The sequence below is a fragment of the Elephas maximus genome, chromosome 8 (genome assembly GCF_024166365.1).
Source record: "Elephas maximus indicus isolate mEleMax1 chromosome 8, mEleMax1 primary haplotype, whole genome shotgun sequence".
NCBI lineage: Eukaryota > Metazoa > Chordata > Mammalia > Proboscidea > Elephantidae > Elephas > Elephas maximus.
Window position 1 is genome coordinate 6,924,272 of NC_064826.1, and position 25,454 is coordinate 6,949,725.

General features: G+C 50.7%; 1 protein-coding gene across 3 annotated transcripts; it reads left to right on the forward strand.

The window, feature by feature from the left end:
- Window positions 1–1,831: 1,831 nt before the first annotated feature.
- Window positions 1,832–25,454, forward strand: KEL (Kell metallo-endopeptidase (Kell blood group)). 3 transcript variants are annotated; one of them, XM_049894229.1, is made up of 19 exons: window positions 1,832–2,258; window positions 3,065–3,126; window positions 3,374–3,515; window positions 3,797–3,973; window positions 5,799–5,923; window positions 6,208–6,354; window positions 10,278–10,340; window positions 10,435–10,611; window positions 10,847–10,995; window positions 11,256–11,385; window positions 20,656–20,766; window positions 21,778–21,876; window positions 22,117–22,194; window positions 22,598–22,698; window positions 22,863–22,973; window positions 23,069–23,136; window positions 23,545–23,714; window positions 24,010–24,105; window positions 25,169–25,454. In XM_049894229.1, the coding sequence occupies exons 1-19, from the start codon at window positions 2,084–2,086 to the stop codon at window positions 25,328–25,330; spliced, it is 2,343 nt and encodes a 780-aa protein (XP_049750186.1). In that variant the 5' UTR covers window positions 1,832–2,083; the 3' UTR covers window positions 25,331–25,454. The 3 variants fall into 3 exon arrangements, with proteins under 3 accessions (XP_049750186.1, XP_049750187.1, XP_049750188.1); XM_049894230.1 differs by lacking the exons at window positions 22,598–22,698; window positions 25,169–25,454 and having other exon boundaries at window positions 23,069–23,140; window positions 23,566–23,714; window positions 24,010–24,096; XM_049894231.1 differs by lacking the exons at window positions 24,010–24,105; window positions 25,169–25,454 and having other exon boundaries at window positions 23,069–23,140; window positions 23,566–23,654.

The window sequence follows — 25,454 nt, forward strand, 5'->3', positions numbered from 1 at the left end:
AGCAACAGCAAGTCCCCACAGTATGGCAAACTGACAGACACATGGGGGGCATCTGCATATAGCAGGTTGTTAACAAGTCTTGTAACATGTACTATAATAAAAGCTATGTGAATGACAGAGTGGGACAGTATGAGGTTTCATCACATACTTGTTTAACATTTTTGGACCACGATTAACTGTGGGTAACTGAAACCTCAGAAAGTGAAAACTTGGATAAGTGCGGAGCTACTGTATGTCAAAATGAAAGCTGCTGATGTTAAGCAAAATTGTTGTTAAACAATCCCCTTGTAACTTACCATACAATCCAGCAATCCCACTTCTTGGAATATACCCTAGAGAAATAAGAGCCTTTACACGAACAGATATATGCACACCCATGTTCATTGCAGCATTGTTCATGATATCAAAAAGACAGAACCAACCAAGATGCCCATCAGTGGATGAGTGGATAAATAAATTATGGTATATTCACACAGTGGAATACTACACATTGATAAAGAACAACGATAAATCAGTGAAACATTTCATAACATGGAGGAATCTGGAAGGCACTATGCTAAGTGAAATTAGTTGCGAAAGGACAAATATTGTATGAGACCACTATTAAAAGAACTTGAAAAATAGTTTAAACAGAGAAGAAAATATGCTTTGATGGTTGCAAGAGTGGGGAGGGAGGGAGAAAGGTTCTCACTAATTACATAGTAGATAAGAACTATTTTAGGTGGAGGGAAAAACAGCACACAATACAGGAGAGGTCAGCACAACTGGACTAAACCAAAAGCAAAGGATTTTCCTAAATAAACGGAACACTTTGAAGGCCAGCGTGGCAGTGGCTGGGGTTTGGGAACCATCATTTCAGTGGACATCTAAGTCAATTGGCATAATAAAATCTGTTAAGAAAACATTCTGCATCCCACTTTGGAGAGTGGCATTTGGGGTCTTAAACGCTAGCAAGCGGCCACCTAAGATGCAACAATTGGTCCCAACCCCCCTGGATCAAAGAAGAATGAAGAACACCAAGGACACAAGGCAATTACAAGCCCAAGAGACAGAAAGGGTCACATGAACCAGAGTCTACATCATCCTGAAACCAGAAGAACTAGATGATGCTTGGCTACAACCGATGACTGCCGTGACAGGGAACACAACAGAGAACCCCTGAGGGAGCAGGAGAGTAGTGGGATGCAGACCCCAAATTTTTGTAAAAAGACCAGACTTAATTGTCTGACTGAGACTAGAAGGACCCTGGAGCTCATGGTCCCCAGACCTTCTGTTAGCCCAAGACAGGAAGCATTCCCAAAGCCAACTCTTTAGATAGGGATTGGACTGGACTATGGGATAGAAAATGATACCGGTGATGAATGAGCATCTTGGATCAAGTAGACACATGAGACTATGAAACTATGTGGGCAGCTCCTGTCTAGAGGGGAGATGCGAGAGCGGGGCATGGGGTGGTCAGAAGCTGGCTGAATGGATTCCAAAAGAGAGAGTGGAAGGAAGGAGTGTGCTGTCTCATTACAGGGAGAGCAACTGGGAGTATATAGCAAGGTATATATAAGTTTTTGTATGAGAGACTGACTTGGTTTGTAACTTTCACTTACAGCACATTAAAAAAAAAAATCCCCTTGTGACTGGAGTCATGTGCTTCCAGAGTCATTCGTCTCTTCCTCATTGTACGTGCCCCTTTCTATTTGCCCCTTCCCCACTTTACCGTGTAAATGTCACACCTCTTGCCCAATGACTTGGAACACTGTGATCTTCTGTCAGCCTGTGTTGCCCTGCTCCAGTGGTTTACCACCTCCATCAGTAACCTCTCTGCTTTTACTTTTAACAGAGTCAGGCTCTTTGCTTCCTCAACATATCTTTACCCTAGAATTGGGGGGTCCAATAGCTCTCTCCCACAGAGAGAAGTAAGGAGAGAAGAGTCTCCCAGAAACAAAGATTCTGTGAGCAGAGTGTGAGAGCAGGCCCTCCCCGACCCCGTGAGAGCCAAGATAAAGCAAGGGGGCAGCTGTGTCCCCAGTGTGATAAGGGCTCCACCCAGACTGTGTGTGTCTGGGGACAGACACGCCTCTTCTCCAAGATGGCAGGGAGGCTGCCGCAGGAGGGAGGCCACCTCCTGGGGCAGAACCAGAAAGATTCCAGGAGAAAGAGCTTGATGGAGCCAGAGGGACAGCAGAGAAACAGACAGACAGCTGACAGACAGACAGCAGGCAGACAGACAACAGACACACAGCAAGGCCCCTACAGAGAATCAGGTACCTAAGGTGGGGGGTGGGGGTACTGTGGGTAGGGAGGAAGGGCTGGGAGATTGGGGATGGGGCTGTGGGTGATGTTGGGGTTGGGGCTGTGGGTGATATTGGCATAGGGGCTGTGGGTGATATTAGCGTAGGGGCTGTGGGTGATGTTGGGGTGGAGGCTGTAGGTGATGTTGGCCTAGGGACTGTGGGTGATGTTGGGGTGAGGGCTGTGGGTGATGTTGACAAAGGGGCTGTGGGTGATATTGGCATGGGGCCTGTGGGTGATGTTGGCATAGGTGCTATTTGTGATTTTGGGTGGGGGTTGTGGGTGATGCTGGCGTACAGGCTGTGGGTGATGTTGGCATAGGGGCTATGGGCAATGTTGGCGCAGGGGCTGTGGGTGATGTTGGGATGGGGTTGTAGGTGATGTGAGCGTGGGGGCTGTGGATGGGGTAGAGGCTGTGGGTGAAGCTGGGTTGGGGCTGTGGGTGCTGTTGGGTTGGGGCTGTGGGTGGGGTGGAGGCTGTGGGTGACGTTGGGGTAAGGGTTGTGTGTGACTTTGGGATGGGGCTGTGAGTGAGGGCACTCTACCCTCTCTGGAACTGAGGAATGTGAGTTTTGGAGGAAGGGGAAAAGAGTGAGGTGATGAGAGGGTATAATGGTTCAGGCTGGGGGAGGTTCATTCCAAAGCCTGTCTGGGATCACAGCATGGGGGAAAATAGATGTGGGGGTAGGGGGCAGGAAGAGGTGTCAAAATGGCCTAATACAGCCCCCTTTAATGTGCCCTTCCTGAGCCGGCTTCTCTCCCTCCTCCCCCATCTCAGTTCAGAAGGTGAAGACGGCCCATGGGGCTGAGCCTCGCCTTGGGATGGGGTCATCCCAGGAGGTGAGTAACCCCCCACACATGCTGGGGCTGGAGTAGAGCCATGCTGTCACCTCTATCTCTGCCAGCCCACAACCCCCACCCTCTAACTGCCTGCTGGCCCTCACTCATCCCTGTCTCTTGTCCCCCAGGGGCCCAGAGGGTGGGCTCACGGGGACAAGAAGCAGCATCTCTGTACAGAGACCTTCAAGCTCCTTTACTCATGCTTTCCCCCTCTGTCCCCACATCATGTCCCCTCTTCTCTCCACAGAGGTCTCTTGAGGAGGGGCCACCCACAGCAAGGAGCCGCCCATGGACCCTGGCCTGGAGGGTGCTGATGACACTCCTACTTCTTGGCCCGCTGCTTGGCTCTTCTGTGCTTTTGGTCTATGTCTTCCAGAGCTGTGGCCCTTGTAAGCATGGTCCCTGGACCTTCCATCAGTCATGCACCCAGGTCCGTGGAGGCATTAGCCCCTACCATTCCTTGATCCTCCCATTTCTTGAAGATGCTGCAAGGCCTCTTGAATCCCAACTCCTTATGCTCCAAATCCTACCTGGCCACATGGCCACCATCAGACACTTCCTGGCATGGCTCCCTTTCCTTGCCCCCTCACCCACAGCCCCTTACCTGGCTCCTGGGTGTGCCCGCACCTCTTTCTCTCTTCTACCTCACCTGTGCACTTCCTCTCCACAGACTCCTGCGAGACCCCTGCATGTCTGGACCTCCTGACTCAGTACCTAGCCTCAGGAAACACCAGCATGGCCCCCTGCTCTGACTTCTTCAGCTTTGCCTGTGGGAAGGCCAAAAGGACCAGCAATTCTTCTCAGGCTCTTGCAGAGGAGAACAAGAGCCGACTCCGGAGAATTCTGGGTGAGGACATCAGGGAGAAGGAGGTGACTCCAAGCCTAGAACTGTCAGGACTGCCCCAACCTGTGTAGTGTGGACAGCTGACTCCCACCCCACTCCTCAGAGAAGCAAAACAACTGCCTGGTTTGCTTCTCTGATTGCTTTGTTCCCTTTACCTCAGGGGCCTCCCCTCATCCATCTCTTTTTTCTTCACCAAATCCCAGTCTCTTTCTTCTTCCATTCTCTCCAAGTTCTCCCTTTTACCCCCTGAGACAATATCCCAGCTCTACCTTCTCTGTCTCTCCCCCAAGCTTTCGACTGCTATCTTATGCCTGCTGTCTTCCCCCACCTGCACTCCTCAACATCTCTTGCACTTTCTTTTCTCCATCATGCTCATTTTCTGGCCTTCAGATTCTCCTTGGCTTCTGAGGTTCCCTTGTCAACCTCATCCTCTTCCTCCCACCACCTCATAGCTCATTTCTCTTGCTATTACCTCCTACCTCCCCACTAAAACTTGGACTGAGGCATGCAAGCTGACCTGGAAGAAATGGGGTGGATGCTGGTGGGATGGAAGAATTGGGGTGAGGAGTGGTAAGGCGGGGTTAGTTGTATGGTTGGAGCTGCTGGTAGGTAAGGGAAAATATATAGGCACAAAGAATATGCTGGAAAAAGAGAAGAATCAAGTTACAAACCTTGGCAGCAAAGCAGATTCATGTAGATTGCAGCTCTAGAGGAGAGGAGAGGAAAGGGGAGGAGAGGGGAAGAGAGGAGAGGGAAGGAGAGGAGAGGGGAGGGGAGGGGAGGGGAGGGGAGGGGAGGGGAGGGGAGGGGAGGGGAGGGGAGGGGAGGGGAGGGGAGGGGAATAGTAAGCAATGATGCTGAGAATGAGGGCATGTCAGGAAAACATCACAGATGGGTCATCCACATGGAAGTTGAAGTATGCAAGATGATGGTCAAAGACAGAACTGAGAGGAAAGATACAAGGAAGGAACCGAGGTAGTCCATCTAGGAGATTGAGAGTGGGTGCCAGGAAGTTGGTGGATGGTCACGAGGATTTGGGCATAAGGAAATATAAGCTAGGCATGAATTTCCTTTGTAAGGACACCTAGAGAAAGTGCCGACAGCGTCATCTGAAACTTGGGAGAAATAAATGTATCCTTCTGCCATCCTCCCTTTGCAAAGAGTAGGGAGTGGGATCTCCTTTGGTGGAGACCCATGCCTCCAGTTAAGGCACAGAGATAAAATGAAAAGTTATTCTTAGTACAAACTCCATGTCCATGAACAGAATGAAGAGATGGCAGGGGGCTAAAAGGGAAATGGTAGATATTAGGTAGCGGGTGGTTCAAACAGGTGTGTATTTGGTTATTGTGAGGTGTTTATTTGCTTGTTTGTTTTCTGGGATCAGTGGGTCAAGAGCATCCGGAATAGGGGAGTCCTCCTCATTTCTTCTCTTTTTAAAACCTTTCTGTATGAGTATTCCTCTCTCCAGTCTCTCAAAGTTCTTTGGTTTCCTCCTATTTTTTTTTTTCTTCGTTCATCTCCCTCCTGTCTTCCATTTCTACCCTTTCTCCATATCCCAGTTATTCCTCTTTCTTTCTTCTTCTTCCGTGTCTTTTCTGCATTGTCTTCTTCTCTGTACTTCTTTTCCCTACTCTTATTTTTCCATCAAGTTGATCACTCCAAACGGGCAGCCCTCTCATCTTCCAATTCCCCTTATTTTACAATCCTCCCCCTTCTTTCCACTTTCTCAGGGATCTTCCCTTACTTTCCTATAAGTTCCCTGTCTCCCACTGTCCCTGTCTGCTCTATATTGGCCCCACTCTTTTAATCCCTCTTGCTTCCTCTCTAGAGGCCCCAAGTTCCTGGCCTCCAGGCTCTGGGGAGGAGAAAGCCTTCCAATTCTACAAGTCCTGCATGGACATGAATGCCATTGAAGCTGCAGGGGCTGGTCCCCTCAGGCAAGTTATTGAGGAGGTGAGGCCCGGGGCTCTAGACACAGCACAAAGGACAACTGCATGCCCAGGGCTACCACTTTTCTCTAGAGGGTGGGTCCCTTTCCTAGGGACCCCCAAGTTCTAGGAGGGAGATGGAGATGGCAGTGCCATCCACAGATGAAGACCTTGGCTGAGGAGAAAGAAAAAGTGGAGGTGGAGCCTGGAGGGGTCATCTCAGCAGAATTCAAGGAGCAGCAGCCACCAAAAACCATAGGGACAGGTCTCAGAGACCCCAGGGCTAAGCCCTGCCTCTCTTCTTCCCAGCTTGGAGGCTGGAGGATCTCAGGGAACTGGACTTCCCTTGACTTTAACAGAACGCTGGGGCTTCTGATGAGTCAGTACGGCCACTTCCCATTCTTCAGAGCCTACCTGCGGCCTCATCCCACACTTCTACACACACCAGTCATCCAGGTGAGGGACACTCTGGCAACAACCCAGCAGGACCTGGCCCTTCTGGAATTCCAGCTTCCCAACTACTAGAGGGAGGTTGCAGGTTGGGAGATAGGATGAATGTGCACTATAGAGAGGAGCCCTACCTTCAGGGAAAATTACCGGAGTTAGGGGCACCAGGTGGGGTGAGAGAAGAAGAAGCAGGGCCAGTCCCAGAAGATAGTCCCAGGAGATAGTTCTGGTCTTTGTAACTGCTTATCTGGATGACCCACAGGGCCTCTTAACTAGTCCCCCATCTCCAGTGTCTCCTCCTCTTATTTACTCTCTTCATTTTTGCCACAGGGAATTGTCTAAGCAAGAGCTAACTAGGCTATTGCTTAAATGCCTTTAATGGCTCTCTAGGTTATCAGGATTTAGGCCAGGCACCTTAGCCAAGCATTGCAAGTACTTTTGTGTACTGACCCTAAACCCTTCTCCAGCCTTACCTCCTGCCCCACCACCCTCCCCTAGCTCCAAGAATATTCCATGCTCCTCTGCACATGCTGCTGTTTTTTACTGCAACACCACACCCCAATTTCCCCCCACACCCCTCGAAAACTCTTACATGTTTTTCAGATTTTGGCTTTGACTATTATCTCTCCCATGAAGCCTTCACAGGCACCCTGGCTATGAGTTAGGTGAACCCTTTCTGTCCTCCTGTTTCCCCATCCTCACAGCTCATGTTTTAAAGACCAGGAGCCCCTTAAGAACAGGACCATGTCTCACTTTTGTTCCTCAGGACCCAGCATAGCCCCAGTGGTGCACACCAGGTGTTTGTTGAATGGATGAATAAATAAAAATATTTATGGAGCCATCGGTATTTTGATAGGCAATATGTTTGGCCGCTACTTTAAAAAATTCCACCAAGTTCTAAGGAGAGGAATACACAGGAAAAACTGATAATCATTGCAAGCTATTATAAAATCCAGCCCTGAAGAAGGCACTCAGGAATTTGAGTGGCTGTGGTCTCTGGGGATTAGTCAAGATCTGAAATGGTCCAGGGAAGGGCTCAGAGGGAAGAGGGCAAAGGTGAGCTGAGGGCTGGAAGTCTCCTGACTCACATCACTGAAGGTGAGGCTTGAAGGCACTGGAAGGGCTACAGGAACCATGGCCTGAGGGGAGTCCAGAGGAGTGTGAGCATTCCATGGGGTTAGTGAGGAGACTGTACCGTTTAACAGTGGATCTGAGGAGCGTGGGGTAGAGTGAGAGGTAAAAGTAAGGCTGAGGACATGAGGTTGAGCCTGATTATTATTGGCCTAAGGAGCCAGGAAAGAACTCTGGTGGCACAGTGGTTGACCGCCTGGCTGCTAACTGAAAGGTCAGTGTTTTGAACCCAGCTGCTTTGAGGGAGAAAGATGTGCCAGTCTGCTTCTACAAAGATTTCCAGCCTTGGAAACCCTAAGGGGCAGTTCTACTCTGTCCTATAGGATCACTATGAGTTGGAATCCACTCGATGGCAAGGGTTTGGTTGGGTTTTTTGGTAAGAAGCCCTGATAGCACAATGGTCAAAGCACTTTGCTGCTAACTGAAAAGTCGGTAATTCAAAACCACCAGCCGCTCCTTGGGAAAAAGATGTGGCAGTCTGCTTCCATAAAGATTATCGTTGTTGGTTCTGTCAAGTCAATTCTGGCTCATAGCGACCCTATAGAATGGAGCAGAACTGCCCCACTGCACCTCCAGTTCTCTCTTCCATAAAGATTATAGCCTTGAAAACCCTATGGAGCAGTTCTACTCTGACTTATACCTATAGTGTAGCTCTAAGTCAAAATTGACTTAACGGCAACATTTCAGGGGTGGGGGTGGAGGAAGGAGCCAGGTGGAGGTGATAAGGTTTGACACAATAGAAAGAAGAGCAACCGAAGGTTTTCAGATGTGATGATGGCTGTGTGGTACAGGGCATGAATAGAGTCTTGGAGGCCAGCCAGAGGTGTTAAAGAATCCAGATGAACATTTTTGTGGTTGGTTCTGAATGAAGGTGATTGTGGTACAAATGGAAATGAAGGCCCAGGCATGAGGAGCAGGGCAACTTTGTCCTAGTGGTGCTAGGTGATAGAGATTCTAGTAGGACTTGGTGACGGGTTGAGTATAAATAAAGGCAGTGGAGAAATCACAAAGTGATCCCACAGTTTTCATTTGGTGTGTGTAGGATGAGGTGGTTACCATCACCTTGAGACTGTATGGACCTAGAAGAAGCATATGTAGAGAGAATAGACGGCAGAGGGAACCCCCACGGGGAGGTCAGGGCAGAAGGGAATCAGAAAAAGTGGAAACAGTCAGAGACGTGGAATAAGACCAGCATGGATGGCCGCAGAGGACAAAGGAAGAGTTTCAGGATGGAGCAGTGATCATGGATTCTGAGGCTTCTGAGCTCGTACAGAATGGGGAATGAGAACACACCACTGGAAACGTTTTAGAGATAATTTCAAAACGGTGATGGGAATGGACACAGATCATGTGGAGTGTATGAGGAAGGTAAGGAAGTTGATTCAAATGGACTCAGTGGACTCACACACACCAACGGTCATGAAGATGACCTGAGCAGTGTTTCGTTCTGCTATACGTAAGGTCACCACGAGTTGGAGCTGACTCTATGGCAACAAGAGGGAAGTTGAGGCATGAGCACAGATACTCCTTTGTGTGTGTGTGTGCTTTAAGTGAAAGTTTGCAGTTCAAGTTAGTTTCTCATAAAAAATATATACACACGTTGTTATGTGACCCTAGTTGCTCTCCCTATAAGGTGACAGCACATTCCTCCTCTCCACCCCGGATTTCCCGTGTCCATTCAACCAGCTCCTGCCCCTTTCTGCCTCGGGACTGGAGCTGCCCATTCTGTCTCATGTAGGCATAGGCATAGATACATTTTTTCAAAGCTTGGACATAAAAGGTTACAAAAAAGTTCAAGTGAAAGTATTTTTCAAGATGGGGGGAAGTACATAGCTCCAAGCTGGAGTGGGACATTGAAATTGGAGGAGGAAAATATAGACTAGAATCAAGAGAACGCAGGGCCGGAACTAGCTGGGACAAGTGTAAAACTTGAGAGGGTGCTAAAACACTCACGAATCAAGAAAAATCACATTTTCATGAATTTTTTTTAAAACTCAACATTAATGCAAAAATCCATAATAAGCAAAATTTTGTTGACTGTGGATTTTTTTTAACTCATTTTTTTCAATATGGATCAAAAAATCTATTGTACATTTTTTAAAAAATCCATGATACTTAAAAAATGGATCAAAAATCCATCTTGTAATTTTAAAAAATTTTACGACAAACACAAACTTGATGTTTTATTCATCATGGATTTTTCATTAATTTTTATTTAAAAAAATTTTTTTTTCCATTAAAATAGTAGTTATCTTGAATCCTGAGGTTTTTGCATCCTCTTAAGTTTGCACCTGAGCTGGGTGTCTCAGCACCTCACCCTAGTCTTGGCCCTTTAGGATACTGTTATGCTTCTCTCCTAGAGCACCCCCAAAACCCAAACCAAACCCGTTGCCATCAAGTCTATTCCAATTCATAGCAACCCTATAGGACAGAGTAGAACTGCCCTGTAGGGTTTCCAAGGAGCGTCTGGTGGATTTGAACTGTTGACCTTTTGGTTAGCTAGCCATCTCCAAGTCAGGGCCCTCTCCCTATGCCCTTGCCCCCAATCCCTCCCTTCCTTGCACTAGCTCCCTTTCTTCCCTGCTTTATCCCACCTCCCAAGCCGGCTCTATCCCACACCATCCCTCCCCCTCCACCATGTTCTGGACTGTTCTCCATGCCTTCACCCTATTCCTCTTCCCTTCATTCACTCCCTCCCTCTCTGCCCTGTTTTATCCAACCTCCCCAGGCCATCTCCATGTCCTACCCCTGCCCTTCCCCTCTGCCATGTTCCCCTTCTCTCCAGTCTCTCTTGTATCCAGATTGACCAGCCTGAGTTTGCTGTCCCCCTCAAGCAAGAGCAGGAACAGAAGGTATATGCCCAGGTAAGACGGGGTGGATGAGGGCGCCGACTATGGAAGCCGGGAGGTAGGCAGGGCCTTTGTTGCCGTGACTGAGGCTCCCCACCGCCACCCCCAGATTGTGAGGGAGTACCTGACCTACCTGAATCAGCTGGGAACCCTGCTGGGAGGGGACCCTGACAAGGTACTAGAGCACGCCTCCTTGTCCATCTCCATCACCTCAAGGCTGTCCCAGTTTCTGCGTCGGCCCCAGGAGGAGCGGCAGGCACAGACAGCCACTATTGCCCAGCTGCAGGTACCTTGGACAAGGGGCTGGAGGGTGGGCATTAGGGTCTGTTCCAACCCTTCTTCACCCCCTATCCTCTTTCTTCTCCTGATCTCAATCTTCTCCAGCCCTACTTTCTCTGGCCCTACCCCTTCTTGTAGCCATCACCTCCCACTCCCTCTCAAACCCTGAGGGAAGCTCCTTTTCCTCCCCATCCCCTTTCCCTGCTCTCCTCAGCTTCTTTGTCCCTGCCCCCCCCCCCAAGGAAATGGCTCCTGCCATCGACTGGTTGTCCTGCTTGCAAGCAATATTCATGCCGATGCCGCTCAGCCCATCTCAGCAGCTCGTGATCCATGACCTGGAGTATTTGAGAGAAATGTCACAACTGGTGGGAGGGCTGCAGCTGAGACACAGGTGTGCCTCTTGGGGTTGGGGGTGGAGGGGAAGGGACAAGAGGCTGAGGGACTGCAGGTATGCCAGACGGACGGGCGAAGGAGTCACTCCTCCATCGCTCACAGTCCACCCTATGCCCAGGAAAGCTCTTCTGGCTTATGGGTGTGTCAGGGCGGTGATCCTCATAGCCCCCAAGGAGGCCTGCTCACCTGGGGTGTCAGGGGGACCCATACTGAGCTCTTCATACCAGAGGTTCATGGGGGGGACTCACCCTTCCACAGGGAATTCCTGCAGAGCCACATGATCCTGGGGCTGGTGAACTCCCTCTCTCCTGCCCTGGACAGCAAGTTCCAGAAGGCCCGCCAGGTGCTGGGCCAGAAGCTGCGGGAGCTGACGGGGCGCCCGCCCGTGGTGAGGAGGGGGCCTCTCCCCAGGCGGGGGCTGCGGGGTGTCTGCCATCTGAGGGTGAAAGTTGGCATCTTACAGGGGACGTGAGGTGCATGCCTCTCGATGTCTGAGCTTCTTCGGAAGCAGAAAGTGTCAGGGGTGCAGGAGTTAAGGTGTGATCCCTAGGCCTGCATTTATCTCCTGGCCACTCCTCTGGCCTTTGGCTGAATATTGTTGTTGCAATGGCACTGGCTTTGCCTCATGGCAACCTCATGTACAACAGAACAAATTGTTGCCTGGTCCTGTGCCATCTTCACTGTCACTGATATGCTTGAGTCCATTATTGCAGTCACTATGTATTTTGAGTTCTTCCAGACTAGGGGACTCATCTTCCAGCACTATATCAGAGGATGTTCTGTTGTGATCCATAATATTCTCATTGGCTGATTTTTGGAGGTAGATCTCCGGGCCTTTCTTCCTAGTCTGTCTTAGTCTAGAAGCTCCACTGAAACTTGTTTAGCATCTGTCTCAGTTACCTAGTGCTGGTATAACAGAAATACCACAAGTGGGTGGCTTCAACTAACAGAAATTTATTTTCTCACAGTCTGGGAAGCTGTTTGAATTTAGGGCCCCAGCTCTAGGGAAAGACTTTCTGTCTCTGTGGGCTCTGGGGGCAAGTCCTTGTCTCTTTTCAGCTTCTGTTCCTTGGTTCCTTGGAGATCTCATGCGGTGTGGTATCTGTCTTTCCCCATCTCTGTTTGCTTGTTTGCTTGCTTAATCTGCTTTTCTATATCTCAAAAGAGATTGATGTAAGACACACCCTACACTAATACTATCTCATTAATGTAACAAAGAAAACCCTATTCCCAAATGGGATTATAACCATACACAGGTGTAGTAAGATTTATAACACATATTTTGGGAGGACACGATTCAATCTATAACAGCATCATAGCAACAAGCAAGCCTCCCCTGACGGACGGATGATGGCTCTGCGTGAGGTACATAGGCCAGGGATTGAACCTGGGTCTCCCACTCCACAGGCAAGAATTCTACAGATTACTAAAATCACCATTCTTCTGATTAGGGTCTATGATTGTCCTCTGGCTTAAATGATGAGTCTAGGTCTGCCCGTAAACCATCGGGTGGCCTTGGGGAAGCCATCCCACCTCTCTGGAACAAATGCCCAGAAGCACTATGAGGTTTTTAATCCCCGTTTTGCAGATGCAGAATTAGGCTCAGAAAGGCCAAGTAACTTTCCCAAGACCACCACAGCTCGTAAGGGAAGGAGCTGGGACTCCAAAGCAGGTCTTCTGGCTCATGAGGCCATGCTTTAACCACACGCTGGATAAAGCTGAGAGAGAAGAGGGCAGAATAGTCCAGGGGTAGGTCAGCAAACTCTCTCTAGAAAAGGCAAGGTGGTAAATACTGCTTTGTGGTCCATAGAGTCTCTATTGGTCACTACTGGCCTCTGTCCTTATGGTGTAAAAGCAGCCAGACACTATTCAAAGAATGGATGTAGCCGAGCTCTGATAAACTCTGGGTTAGACAGCAGATACCCTTGGAACTCCCAGAAGGAAGAGATCAGGCAGGGCTCGAATGAGCAATGCAAGGGCTGGAACTGCATAGGTGTCTAGAGAGGAGACGGGGTTTCCTGGCAAAGGAAGGACAGGGAATGGAGCAGGCTGGCTCAGCCTCAGCGTGATCTGAGGGCCCTTTGGGGGCTCTAGCTGAGAAGAGAGGGTAGGATTCGTGGAAGGCTGCTGGAGATACCCGTGAGTGAATCGGCAAGGAAGCCGCTGTGAGGAGCAGCCTGAGTAGATAGGACACGGCAGGAAGGAACTCAGAGAGGGCGGAGGGCCCATCAGGGCCTGGAGGTTACCGTCGGATCTTGCTCTTCTCTGCATGAAACGGGAAGCTTGAGGAGGATTTGTCTGCTATATATTTCAAAAGCAGCACTCTGGGAACGGATCACAGGGAGGGGTAGAGTCAGGGAGAATGTTTAGATTAACGCAGTACCCTGAGTTAGAGATGGCCGCAGCTCTGCCAGCCGTGGTGCACTGGAGGGGTGCAAAGTAATGCCATTCAGGGCGTATTTTGCTGCCTGGTGGGTTGTGCCATTGGATAAAAAGTACAAGGACACCATGGAGGCTCTGGCCTTGATTGGACTGGAATTGTCGGTTCTATCCAATGGTCGTCAACTACAGATCTCTGACCATCTTCTTCTGAATAAATTTTAATTGTTAGCATCCTTACTGAACAGGACTTTGAGCTCTCATGATCTGGCCATCTTTTATTGACTAATTTTGAATGTACTGGTGTTATCATTAGGTGCTGTCATGTCGGTTCTGACTCAGAGTGACCAAACGAAACACTGCCCAGTCTTACAAGTTGATTTTGACTGAGCAACCCATGTGACAGAATAGAACTTCCCTATAGGGTTTTCTAGGCTATAATCTTCACAGGAGCAGATCACCAGGTCTTTGTCCTGTGGAGCCACTGGTGAGTTCAAACTGCCAGCCTTTCAGTTAGCAGCCAAGTACTTAACCGTTGCATCACCGGGGCGACAATAGAAAAACCAATTCGATTTTAACCTTTGGTTCCATCATCCATTATATTAACTCTCCTTTCCAGCTTTGGTTCATTTGCAGTTTTACTTAAGGTATCTACATCAAGATGACTGCTAAAGTCCTAACGTGGGAAAGCCTTTGGGTCAGGTTATTAAAGACCTAGCTATACAGTCATCCTTTCATTTATGCAGCAAATATTAATTGAACACCTACTATGTTCTAGAAACTCCTCGAGGCATTTGGGATAAACCAATGAACAAAACAAACAAAAATTCCTGCCCTCAGACACATATAAGCTAAGGGCAAAGTAAAACAGCAGACTAAATATGTTGGGTGGTAAGGGGGGTTAGGAAAACAACAAAACAGGAAAGGCAGATGGGGAAATGCTACAATTTACAATAGGGCAGCTGTAGGGGAAGGTCATATTAACTTGGAGTCATTAATCATTGACTTTTGGTTAAGTTTCAGCCAGTCCTGTGTCCACATTAACCGCATGATCATCGAACATCTATGTCTTCATCAAATTCACAAAGATTTATTTACGGTTTTATGCAATGCCTTGTTGAACAAAGGAGACTATCAGCAGAGTGGGCATCCTTGAGGATTTACAGAGGACTGCCAGTCTCTCCTCCCCTGATCCTCCAGGCAAACCTGTGAGGAAGGGACAACAGGCCTTATCCTTACATCTGCTGGGCGTTGGGTTAGTGATCCAAACTTAGCAGATGCTGAGTTCTCTGGGCTGAGGTCATGGTGTGGTGGCCCGTGAGGACAAGTCTGGCCTACAAAGGGGTGTTGATGGTATTTAGAGTCCTTTTCAAACTTTGAATTCATTGTTGTTGTTGTTGTTAAACGCCATCGAGTTGACCCTGACTCACGAGGACCTTATATATAACAGAAGGAAACATTGACTGTTCCTTTTTATTTCCATGATCATTCCCAACACACAAAAAGCAGGCTATGGCATGTGAAGAATTAAGATTTCTGGCTTAAAATTTTTAAATATGTATTTTATTTTTTATATTATATATATTACATTTTATACTGTGCATATATATTTTGTTGTTGTGTTCAGTTGAGTCTATTCTGACCCTATGGTCTGAATAAAACTGCAGCAGAGGGTTTCCAAGGCTATAATCTTTATGGGAGCAGATTGCTGGTGCTGGGTTTGAACTGTCAACCTTTTGGTTAGCAGCCAAGCGCTTAAGCATTGCACCACCACAGCTCCTTGTGCATATATATGTGTGTTTATATATATATTTATAGCTACAGATTGAACTGTGTCCTCCAAAAATGTGTGTCATCTTGGCTAGTCCGTGATTCCCAGTAATGTGTGATTGTTCACCATTTTGTCACCTGATGTGATTTTCCTATGTGTTATAAATTCTACCTTTATAATGTTAATGAGGTGGGATTAGAAGAAGTTATGTTAATGAGAACAGAACTCAGTCTACAAGATTAGTTTGTGTCTTAAGTCAATCTCTATTGAGAAATAAAAGAGAGAAGCAAGCAGAGAGATGGGGACCTCATACCACCAAGAAAGTAGGGCCAGGAGAACAGCATGTCCTTTGGACCCAGAGTCCCTGTGCTGAGAAGCTCCTAGTCCAGGGGAAGATTGATGAGAAGGACTTTCCTTCAGAGCCAATAGAGAGAGAAAGCCTTTCCATGGAGCTGACGCCCTGAATTCAGACTTCTAGCCTACTAGAATGTGAGAGAATAAACTTCTGTTTGTTGAAGCCACCCACTTGTGGTATTTCTGTTACAGAAGCATTAGATAACTAAGACAGAATTTGATACCGAGAGCGGGGTGCTGCTCTAACAGATACCTAACATGTGGAAGCAGTTTTGAAACTGTGAACCAATAGAAGACTCAGAAGGAAATGAGGAGAGCTGTTACACTGGAGAGGGTGCAGACAGCAAGAAGCAGCAGCAGAGAAATGGCAGCAGAGGAGAAACAGCAGCAGCAGAACCAGGAGACCAGCATAAGACAGCACTGGAGCCAACCCACAGAGTGAGAGAGTGAGTGTGTTTGCACAGAAGGCTTCCTGGTAGAGTGGGTGCCTCTGGGCACTTATCAGTGGTGTGAGGCTTGCTGACCTATGGAGCAAGAGAGCTAAATGCCTTCTGGCTGAAGTTTACTGGCAGAATGGATTGCCTCCAGGCACTTATTGGTGGAGCTAAAGGGCTTTGGAACACTTGCCCCAGCAGGGCAGATGCTGGTGGTGAGGGCGTAGGAGGGCAGATGCCGGTAGGGAAGCCTGAGGGGCCTTGAGGGAAAGGAACCAGGAAGTATAAGCTGAAGAGACAAGGAACACAGGAAGCAGAGCTGCTCAGTCTCAAAGGATATGACCACGATCTCTGAGATCTCAAGGGTGGAGTCATGGCCTCTGGTGTTTCTAAGGGTGGAGTCGCCACTCAGATGGACTAGGAGAATGGGGCAGAATTGCTGTTCCAGTGAGCCTGGAAGGCAGAGCTGAAGCCCAGGGCTGAGGGGCCTCTACACAGAATCCAGAAAGAGTGGTCCATACCTAGAGTCTGGAGGGCAGAGTCATTGTGTAAATGGTCTCAGGGAACAGAGGATTATTTTCAGATTTTGAGGGCTAATGTAAGGTGTTCTTCTGATTTGCTTGGTGCCTGTTATCCCTTCTTTCCCTTCAATTTCTCGCATTTGCAATGGAAATGTCTAGCTTGTGCATGCTTGTTGCACCATTGTACTTTGGAGGCAGATAACTTGTATTCTAGATTTCACACATGAAGAGGAATTTTCAGATTTTTGGCCTGGAGTTGAATTTAGAGTTTCACTATTGTATGAAGGAGTGAATGTGTTTTACACGTGGCAAAGACATGAATTTTGGGGGGCCAAAGGGGGGAATGTTATGGATTGAATTGTGTTCCCCCAAAACATGTGCCAAATTTGCTAGTCTGTGATTCCCAGTAATGGGTGATTGTCCACCATTTTGTCACCTGATGTGATTTTCCCGTGTGTTGTAAATCCTACCTCTATGATGTTATTGAGGTAGGAGTAGCAGCAGTTATGTTAATGAGGCAGGACTCAATCTACAAGATTAGGTTGTGTCTTAAGTCAATCTCTTTTGAGATATAAAAGAGAGAGGCAAGCAGAAAGACATGGGGACATCATACAACCAAGAAAGTAACGCCAGGAGGAGAATGTGTCCTTTGGACCGGGGGTCTCTGCTCTGAGAAGCTCCTAATCCAGGGGAAGCTTGATGATAAGGACCTTCCTCTAGAGGTAACAGAAAAAAAGCCTTTCTCTGGAGTTGATGCCCTGAATCCAGGCTTGTACCCTATTAGACTGTGACAGAATAAATTTGTCTGTGTTGAAGACATTCACTGGTGGTATTTTTGTCACAGCAGCACTAGATGACCACAACAAATATATATATGTTTGTTTGTTTGTTTTTCCCCTAACATGAAATTCAGCAGTGCTGGGGCAGCATTCTACAGTGGCAGCAACTGGCTGAGGTGAGGGGTACAGCTGGTTCCCATGGGGGCACACTTTGCAGTTGGCTGTATCACCCCTCTACCCCATGCCACACCGTTCTTGTGTGGCTTCCCATTTGAGTTTGTGACTCCTGGTCTATAGTATGACCTTGGGTAGTGTAAATACCTTGTGCTCAACTACTAACCTCACATACCTGTGAAAGCTGGACAATGAATAAGGAAGGCTGATGAATTGACACCTTTGAATTATGGTATTGGCGAAGAATATTGAATACACCACGGACTACCAGAAGAACAAACAAATCTGTCCTGAACGAAGTACAGCCAGAATGCTCCCTAGAAGCAAGGATGGCGAAACTTCATCTCATATGCTTTGGACATGTTATCAGGAGGGACCAGTCCCTGGAGAAGGACATTATGCTTGGTAGAGGGTCAGTGAAAGAGAGAAAGACCGTAAATGAAATGGATTGACATAGTGGATGTAACAATGGGTTCAAACATAGCAACAATTGTGAGAATGGTGCAAGACCAGGCAGTGTTTAGTTATGTTCTACATAGGGTCACTATGAGTCCTAACTAACTTAACAGCACTTAACAACAACAACTAACCTAAAGCTTGGCAGTTCCAACTCACATAGCAGTGCTGCAGAAGAGAGACCTGGTGATCTGCTTCCATAAAAATTACAGCCAAGAAAACCCTATGGAACAGTTCTACTCTGTAACAAATGGGGATAACATGAGTCAGCCATAAGTCAACTTAGAGGCAATGGGTTTGGGTTTTATTTATTTATTTATTTATTGTCCTTTGGTACGCCTCTTTGCCAGGTAGTCGATTAAAACTCATACTGCCCCTACAGAACAGAGTAGAACCACCCCATAGGGTTTCCAAGGCTGTAATCTTTACAAAAGCAAACTGCCATGTCTTTCTCCCACAGACTGGCTGGTAGGTTTAAACCCCTGACCTTTCAGTTAGCAGTTGAGCCCTTGACCAGTCCCTGGAGTAGGTTTATAAATTCTGGAAGTCTTTTTCCAGGGCATGGACATGCAACTCTGCACTAGTCTGACTAAGAGAGCAGGCCCAGAGGCTGTGCAGGGGTGCTGGGTGGCCAAGGTGGGTCTCCACTCACCAGTACCGGGGACAGCCTGCTGTGGGCTGGCTCTGAGGACAGGTGGGGAGCAGGCAAAGGCTGGTGAAGAAATGGACTTGCGCTGGTGAGAGAGACCAAGAAGCAGCTCCAGACCCAGGAAGTGTGGAGGGCAGGGCTGACCACGTGACCAGGCTCGAGGTCCCCCCGATTGGGGCAGCTCCTCCACGGAAGTAGCTGATGTCCCCCAGCCTGATGAGAAGTGGGGTGGAGGAAGCTGAAGGTGTGACAGCAGGGACCCTACGTGACCTGTCATTGAGTCAGGCCCAGACGCCCTTTTGAGCTTGCTTCTGATATTTCTGAGCCAGAGTTCCAACTGATACCATAGAGGTCCAAGTGTCCTCTCTCAGGAAAGGAGAGTGATGGCCACACGGTGAGGGGACAGACCATAAATGTAGCAGCCCAGCTGGAACAACCTCCATGTGCAGGCTCCCCAGCAGGTGGCCCCTGAGCTTCTTCTTCAAAGACAGCAACACATCACACAGTACAGTACTTCCTGTTTGCTGCCATTGAGTCAATTCTAACTCATAGTGACCCCATGTGACCGCGTAGAACTGCCCCATAAGGTTTCTTAGCTGTAATCTTTACGGAAGCAGGTTGTCATGTCTTCGCTCCCACAGAGCCACCAGGCAGGTTTGAACCGTCAACATTTGGGTTAGCAACTGATTGCAAACCGCTTGCACCACCTGGGTTCCTTAGTACAATACTCTGGACTTTCTATTTCCCCCTTGGGGGAGCCCCCATAGGCCTCCCATCCACCCCCAGGACCAGCACAGTGCTGTTGAGGCTGTAGCAGTGCCCAGGGGTAGATAACCCCTTAAGCAAGGCAAGCACGGGCTTACCTGTGCTTACTTGCTAATCTATAGTGAACCACTTCATACGGGTTTCTAAGACGTGGTGAAAAACATGTGATAGGATTCACTACAGATCACAGACCTGGTAACCCGACCCTGTCAGGAACTGTAAATTTGAAAAAAGGCTTTGATTCTGTAGGAAAGTGCTGTGGGGTTGGGAGAGAGACAGATGCAAGCCATACCAAAAAGCAGAATCTTCGATGTGGCAAAAAAAAAAAAAAAAGTGGAATTGTTCACTGTAAATGATCTGGTAAGCAAGGAAAATGCATGTTTACCTTGCCTATTGGACAATTGCCCCTGCAGTGCCTCACTTTGTCCGGTGAGCAGATCCTTGGGCAGTGAATAAGTTACAGGAATGGGTCTTGTGACTTCTCCCACCTAACCCAAGTTAGCTGCTTTTCGTAGGTCCCAGCTCAGCTTTCTCTTAGCTGGTCCTTCTCTGTCTCCAGGCCCTTGAATGGTTTCTCAGTGGCCCCAGGGTCCTCCCTGGTGTACCCTCCAGTCAGCCCACCACCAAAACCTGCCCTGGAATCTCTCTAGTGTTTTGTTCTAATTCTTTACATCCTGGTTAAATCATCCCAGCTGCCACTGTCCTCTGGAGCCCCTGTCTCAGGCTCTCCTCACCCTCTTTTCTTCCCGGATTTCACAGGATGGCCCCTCTCTCTCTGAACTTACACGCTTAACTTTTCCTTTCCTCTTCTCTGAGCAAACAACATGGCATCTAAAACCCAACTATACTCTGAGAATTATCTTCCTTACAAGGCAAGATCTTACAACATGACCCCCAACAACCATTTGCGGGATTGGCTTCTCCAATTTCCATGTTGGGCGAAGCAGCACAGAAGGGTGGAGTCATGGCCACGATTCAGCATGGAGGTGGGGCGAGGGGACAGGGTGGGTGTCAGGCCTGCTCAGGAAAGGGCTTTGGCTTCAGTCTTCTCCTTCTGAGGACCCTTGGTCCCCCAGAGCAATGCCCAAGGGGCCATGCTTTCAAGACCATTAGGGAGTAGTTCTACCCTCTAACATTTGGGGTTGCCATAAGTCAGAATCAACAGCAAATAACAACAACAAGGGAATGCAGGGCAGTTTGCCGTCTTGGAGGAGGACAAGGCTCCGGTTTGCTGGATTGCAAAAGGCCCATGAGCCCCCAAAAGGGTAACAGAATACAGTGGGCCAGACAAGGAGCATGCCCTCGGGGTGCAGGCCAGGGGAGGTGGGCAAGGACCACAAGCAGAGACTGACCAGAGCCACCCCCTGTCTCCACAGCCGCCGCACCCCCGGTGGATGGAGTGTGTGGAGGAAACTGGATCCTTCTTCGAGCCCACACTGACAACCTTGTTTGTCCAGGAGGCCTTCGACCTACACACCCGAAAAGCTGTATGTGGGCCCCTCCCAGCCACCCCATATCCCCTGCCCACCCACCCCCTCCTGCTCTGTCACCTGTGCCCTGGTCTGCACAGCTGGTGGGGGCCAGCAGAGACACCCAGTGAGGCAGGGCCAGACCCAGCTGTGTGAGAGGGTAGAGCCACGCTGTGGCCCTAGGCCAGCACACACAGACAGGTCAGCCATGGGTTCATGTCCACCCACACCCAGACTCGGACTAGTCACCACCTCCCACCCTGAGTCTTCCACCTAAAGAGACACCTGAGCTCCGTGATGGCTAAGGTGCCCCCCTCCCAGCCCTAAAGTACTGCTTGTCTATGTTTTTCACAACTTGTGAAATGATGTGAGAACGAGAAGAGGTGAACTTAAGACACAGGAATAAATAACTACCACTCTGTGAGTGCCTACCTCATCCAGGTCCCCTGTAAGCCCTTCATATCATCCCACCCTAGCCCCGCTGGGTGCACGCTGCGATCGTGATCATCAAGTTGACTTTACAGAGGAGAAACTGTGGCGCAGAGAGCTTAAGTCACCTGTGCAGGCCACACAGCTCCCAAAGAGCTGTCAGGATGTGCACTGGCAAAGCCCAGCCTCTCTTCCTACAGCATACTCTTTCCCTGCACCAAGAACAGACAGGTGCAGGGTGGGCAGCAGGAGACAGTAGCCACATGGAGAGGGGTGAGACTGGGGGACTTCAGCAGGTTGAGGCGCTGAGGAGGTAGGCCCAGGAAGAGGGGTGATGAAGGGCAGGGATTAAGGAGAGGGTGGAGGACCAGGCCAGAGACAGAGGGGTGGTGGCCCTCTCCCTCCTCTGCTTCCTGGGTGCTTGACCTTGGCATGAGGGCAAGAACGGTGTCCCCCGCCCCGTTGGCTGAGACCTCCCCATGGAAAGGGCAACCAGCCCCACCTCCCTTTCTGTGTGTGGCTCCTCCCTCACCCAATAAATGCCCCCCATCCTTTCTGAGGCCTTGAAGGTGGATCCAATCCCCTCCCCTTCACCCCCAGGCCATGGAACTGTTTTTGAACATCAAGGATGCCCTCATCAACCGCCTTGGAAGACTTTCCTGGATGAAGGAGAAGGCTAGAAAGGAGGCCCAGGACCAGGTAGGCTGAAAGGAAAGACGTGAGGGAGCTCAGGTGTGGAGGGTCAGGTCAGAACAGGGCCTAGTGGGCTCTGAGAGGCAGGAGGCTGGGTGGCAGGTGGGCAGAGCACAAGGGCACACAGGGAGGAACTAGTGCTCCGTGCAGGCATGCAAGGACGGGGGGGGGGGGGCGGGCGCGGGGATGAGGAGGGTCCTTCTATAGTCAGGGCAGCTCGCTTCTGCCACCGGTGTGTCTTTCCAGGTGACCCGGCTGCAGGTGAAGATGGGGGCTCCAGAGTGGGCCCTAGAGCCGGAGCTGGCCACACAGGGGTACCCCGAGGTAGGTCATCCATCACCCCCTGACTTGCCTGAGTTCTATAGGTTTCCAGAGGATCCTAACCAACCCCTCTTTCTCCCGGACGTCCTGGGGCCAAGGGGTGTGTGTGTGTCTGTGTGTGCGCGCGCACACATGCATGTGTGTGCACATCCACATGTGCCCACGTGCATCCTAGGACACACCGTTCATGCTGATCTGTGTGCTGACCCGTGGGGACCCATCTGCGCGTGCACATGTGCCTCCTGGCTCGTGCCGGCAGGCGGAGCTGCTCGAGGCCTGTCTGCGCAGTTGCGCGCCGTGTTGCTGTGAGGTCTCCATTCATTTGTGGATTCCCGGGTGTCAGGGCCCACCAGTGTGCCTTCAGCGGTCCCCTGGGGGGCTTACACTGTCCTCGTGTGTGCCCCAGGTGCAGCTGGGCCCCAGCTTCATGCAGTCTTTCCTGAGTTGTGTCCGAGCCCTCCGAGCAAGGACAGTCCAGAGTTTCCAGCAGCCCTCCCCTCACCACAGGTGCGAGGGCCTGAAGTCCTGAAACCTGGGTCCAGAGATGCTTCCAGGGCCAGTACGGACAGGCGGGGGTCGCGGGCAGCGGGGGCTCGGCACTGCGACAGGCGTCATGGGGGCTGCAAAGGGGGGGTGTCAGGGTAGTGCTCACGGCGGCGCTGTCCCCACAGCTGGCACGTGGCCCCCTGGGGCGTCAACACTTACTACTCCAAGTCGGACCACGTAGTGGTCTTCCCCGCTGGGCTGCTGCAGCCCCCATTCTTCCATCCTGGCTACCCCAGGTACGGCTTTCTGGGAGGGGACAAGGCCCGGGCCTGTGGTGGGGGACCTGGGTCGGCAATGGGGTTCTCTGGTGAGAGCAGCTTTACCCCCACAGGGCGGTGAACTTCGGTGCGGCCGGCACCATCATGGCCCGCGAGCTGCTGCACATCTTCTACCAGCTTTGTGGGTACCGGCTGGGGGGGGGGGGGGTCGGGTCGGGCTGGGGGTGGGGCCGGGCCAGGAAGGCTGGAGGAGGAGAGGGAGGGCCAGGGGAGCAGCCTTGGAAGGGCTGCAGTGCTCCTGGGCACCCCGCCCCACGCCTGCCCCACCCCTCACCATTTCCCTCCCCTGCCCATCCCTGCCCCCGCCCGCACACACCCCTGCCGCCCCACTCCTCATGATTCCATGCCTCCCCGCCCATCCCCGCCCCACCCCTGCTCTGCCCCCCCATATCCAGGCCCCACCCCTCACCATTTCCCCCCACCCCTGCCCCAGCCCACCCACACCAGTGTCCCACCCCTCATTACTTCCCTCACCTCTCCCACCTTGCCCTGCCTCTCACCATCTTGCTCCGGGCCCCATCTCCAACAGTGCTCCCTGGGGGCTGCCCAGCCTGTGACTCCCAGGCTTTGCAGGGGGCGCTGCTGTGCCTGGAGCGCCACTACGCTGCCCTCTCCCTGCCGGGGGAGACCTTCTTCAACCACTCCCACAGGATCCTAGAGAATGCCGCTGACATGGGGGCACTGACCATCGCACTGCAGGTGACTCGCCCACGGGCCAGCATCTTTTCACCAGCAGACTGAAGGCCTGTCCCCAGGGTCCCTTCTATTGTCCTTCATGCATGGCTGCATAGCTTCCTGCCCCTCACAGCCCCTTTGCACAGAGGCGAGGTGGGGGTCCCCCTGCTGCTCCTAAGCCCTCTCCCTTTCTGCCTGCTGGCGGGTCCATTCTTTGGCTCAGACAAATGCTAAACTTGGGAAGAGGCCGGGTGGTTACTGGTGAAACGGACAGTCATGGGCCTGAGGGCTGAGGGCTGCTTTCCCACCCCACACGCAGGCTTACAACAAGAGGCTGCTTCTGCAGCGAGGGGAAACCACCCTGCCCAGCCTTGGCCTCAGCCCCCAGCAGCTCTTCTTCCGAAGCTATGCCCAGGTAGGCAGTACCTAGTCCACTCCCATTCCAGAAGGTCGAAGGATAGCTCCTGCCTGAAACATCCCCCCAAGAGCCCCCTGCCCTCCACCACATGCCACCCTCTCACATGTGCCCCCCTTGAACCATCCTTTCAGATTATAAGAGAGTTCTACCAAGTTCAGCCCCCCCAAAAAGAAAAAAGTACAAGAAAACCCCAAACTCTACTCCCAATTTCCTCCCTGAGATGAACCCACCTTTCTCTTCTCCTGCCCCAGGGACACAGACCCCTTAACAAGGTGTCTCCGGCAGGCTGTCTGCACACCACACGCCTCCTCCAAGGCCTCGCCCCCCCTGGGGCCCCAATGGGACCAAACCAAACTGCTTACTGTAGAATCAACTCTGACTCACGGCGATGCCAAGTGTGTCAGTGTAGAGCTGTGCTCCACAGTGTTTTCAATGGCAAGTTTTTCAGAAGTAGATCACCAGGCAAGAAGCCTTGGTGGCACAGTGGTTAAGCACTCAGCTGCTAACCAGAAGGCTGGTGGTGTGAACCTACCAGCTGCTCCTCGGGAGAAAGATGTGGCAGTCTGCTTCCGTAAAGATTCTCAGCCTTGGAAACCCTATGGGGCAGTTCTGCTCTGTCCTGTAGGGTCACTATGGGTCGGAATCAACTTGATGGCTGTGGGTTTGGTTTGGTGTAGATCACCAGGCCTTCCTTCTGAAGTGCCTTTTGGTTAGCAGCTTAAGGCATTAACCTTTTGCACACCCAGGCCTAACCTGACTTACGTCCTTAAATACTTTGGGGCTCCCTCAACTGTCACTACCCCCAGTTCCTCAGTACACTAGAAGCCCCCATGCAGAGTTCTTCCCATGGCACCCCTCTCTCACTCATAAGTGGTGTATTGCACACCTGGGCCCTCCCCCAGGCCCACCTGCTCCGCCGAGTGGCCTACAAATGCCAAATCCCCTTCCTCAGCTTGGGCCCTTGTCTGTTCCCAACCCTGCTTCATTGGATCACCTTGCCCCATGGACCTGCCCATACCCTGCGGCTCTCCCTACCTGTTCATCCTCTCTACCTTCTCAGGTGATGTGTGGGGAGCCCCGACTCCAGGACCCACAGGACCCGCACAGCCCTCCCCAGCTTCGAACCCATGGGCCGATCAGCAATACCCAGGCCTTCGCCAGGCATTACCACTGTCCACGAGAGACCCTTATGAACCCCTCGAGCCGCTGCCAGCTCTGGTAACCTGGCTGCCCCAGGCCCCTCAGTACAGATGTGTCAGCATCCCAAACTCCGTCCATGGGGGGCAGGGGGACAGGGCCACCTCCCCTTGATTATCCACTCCAGAAATTAAAGGTGGCCCTGGTTC

Coding starts and splice junctions, on each gene's coding strand:
- KEL (XM_049894229.1), top strand. CDS start 2,084: ATGGCAGGGAGGCTGCCGCAGGAGGGAGGCCACCTCCTGGGGCAGAAC. Junction 6,355..10,277: donor TACACACACCAGTCATCCAG/GTGAGGGACACT, acceptor TCTTGTATCCAG/ATTGACCAGCCTGAGTTTGC. Junction 10,341..10,434: donor AACAGAAGGTATATGCCCAG/GTAAGACGGGGT, acceptor CGCCACCCCCAG/ATTGTGAGGGAGTACCTGAC.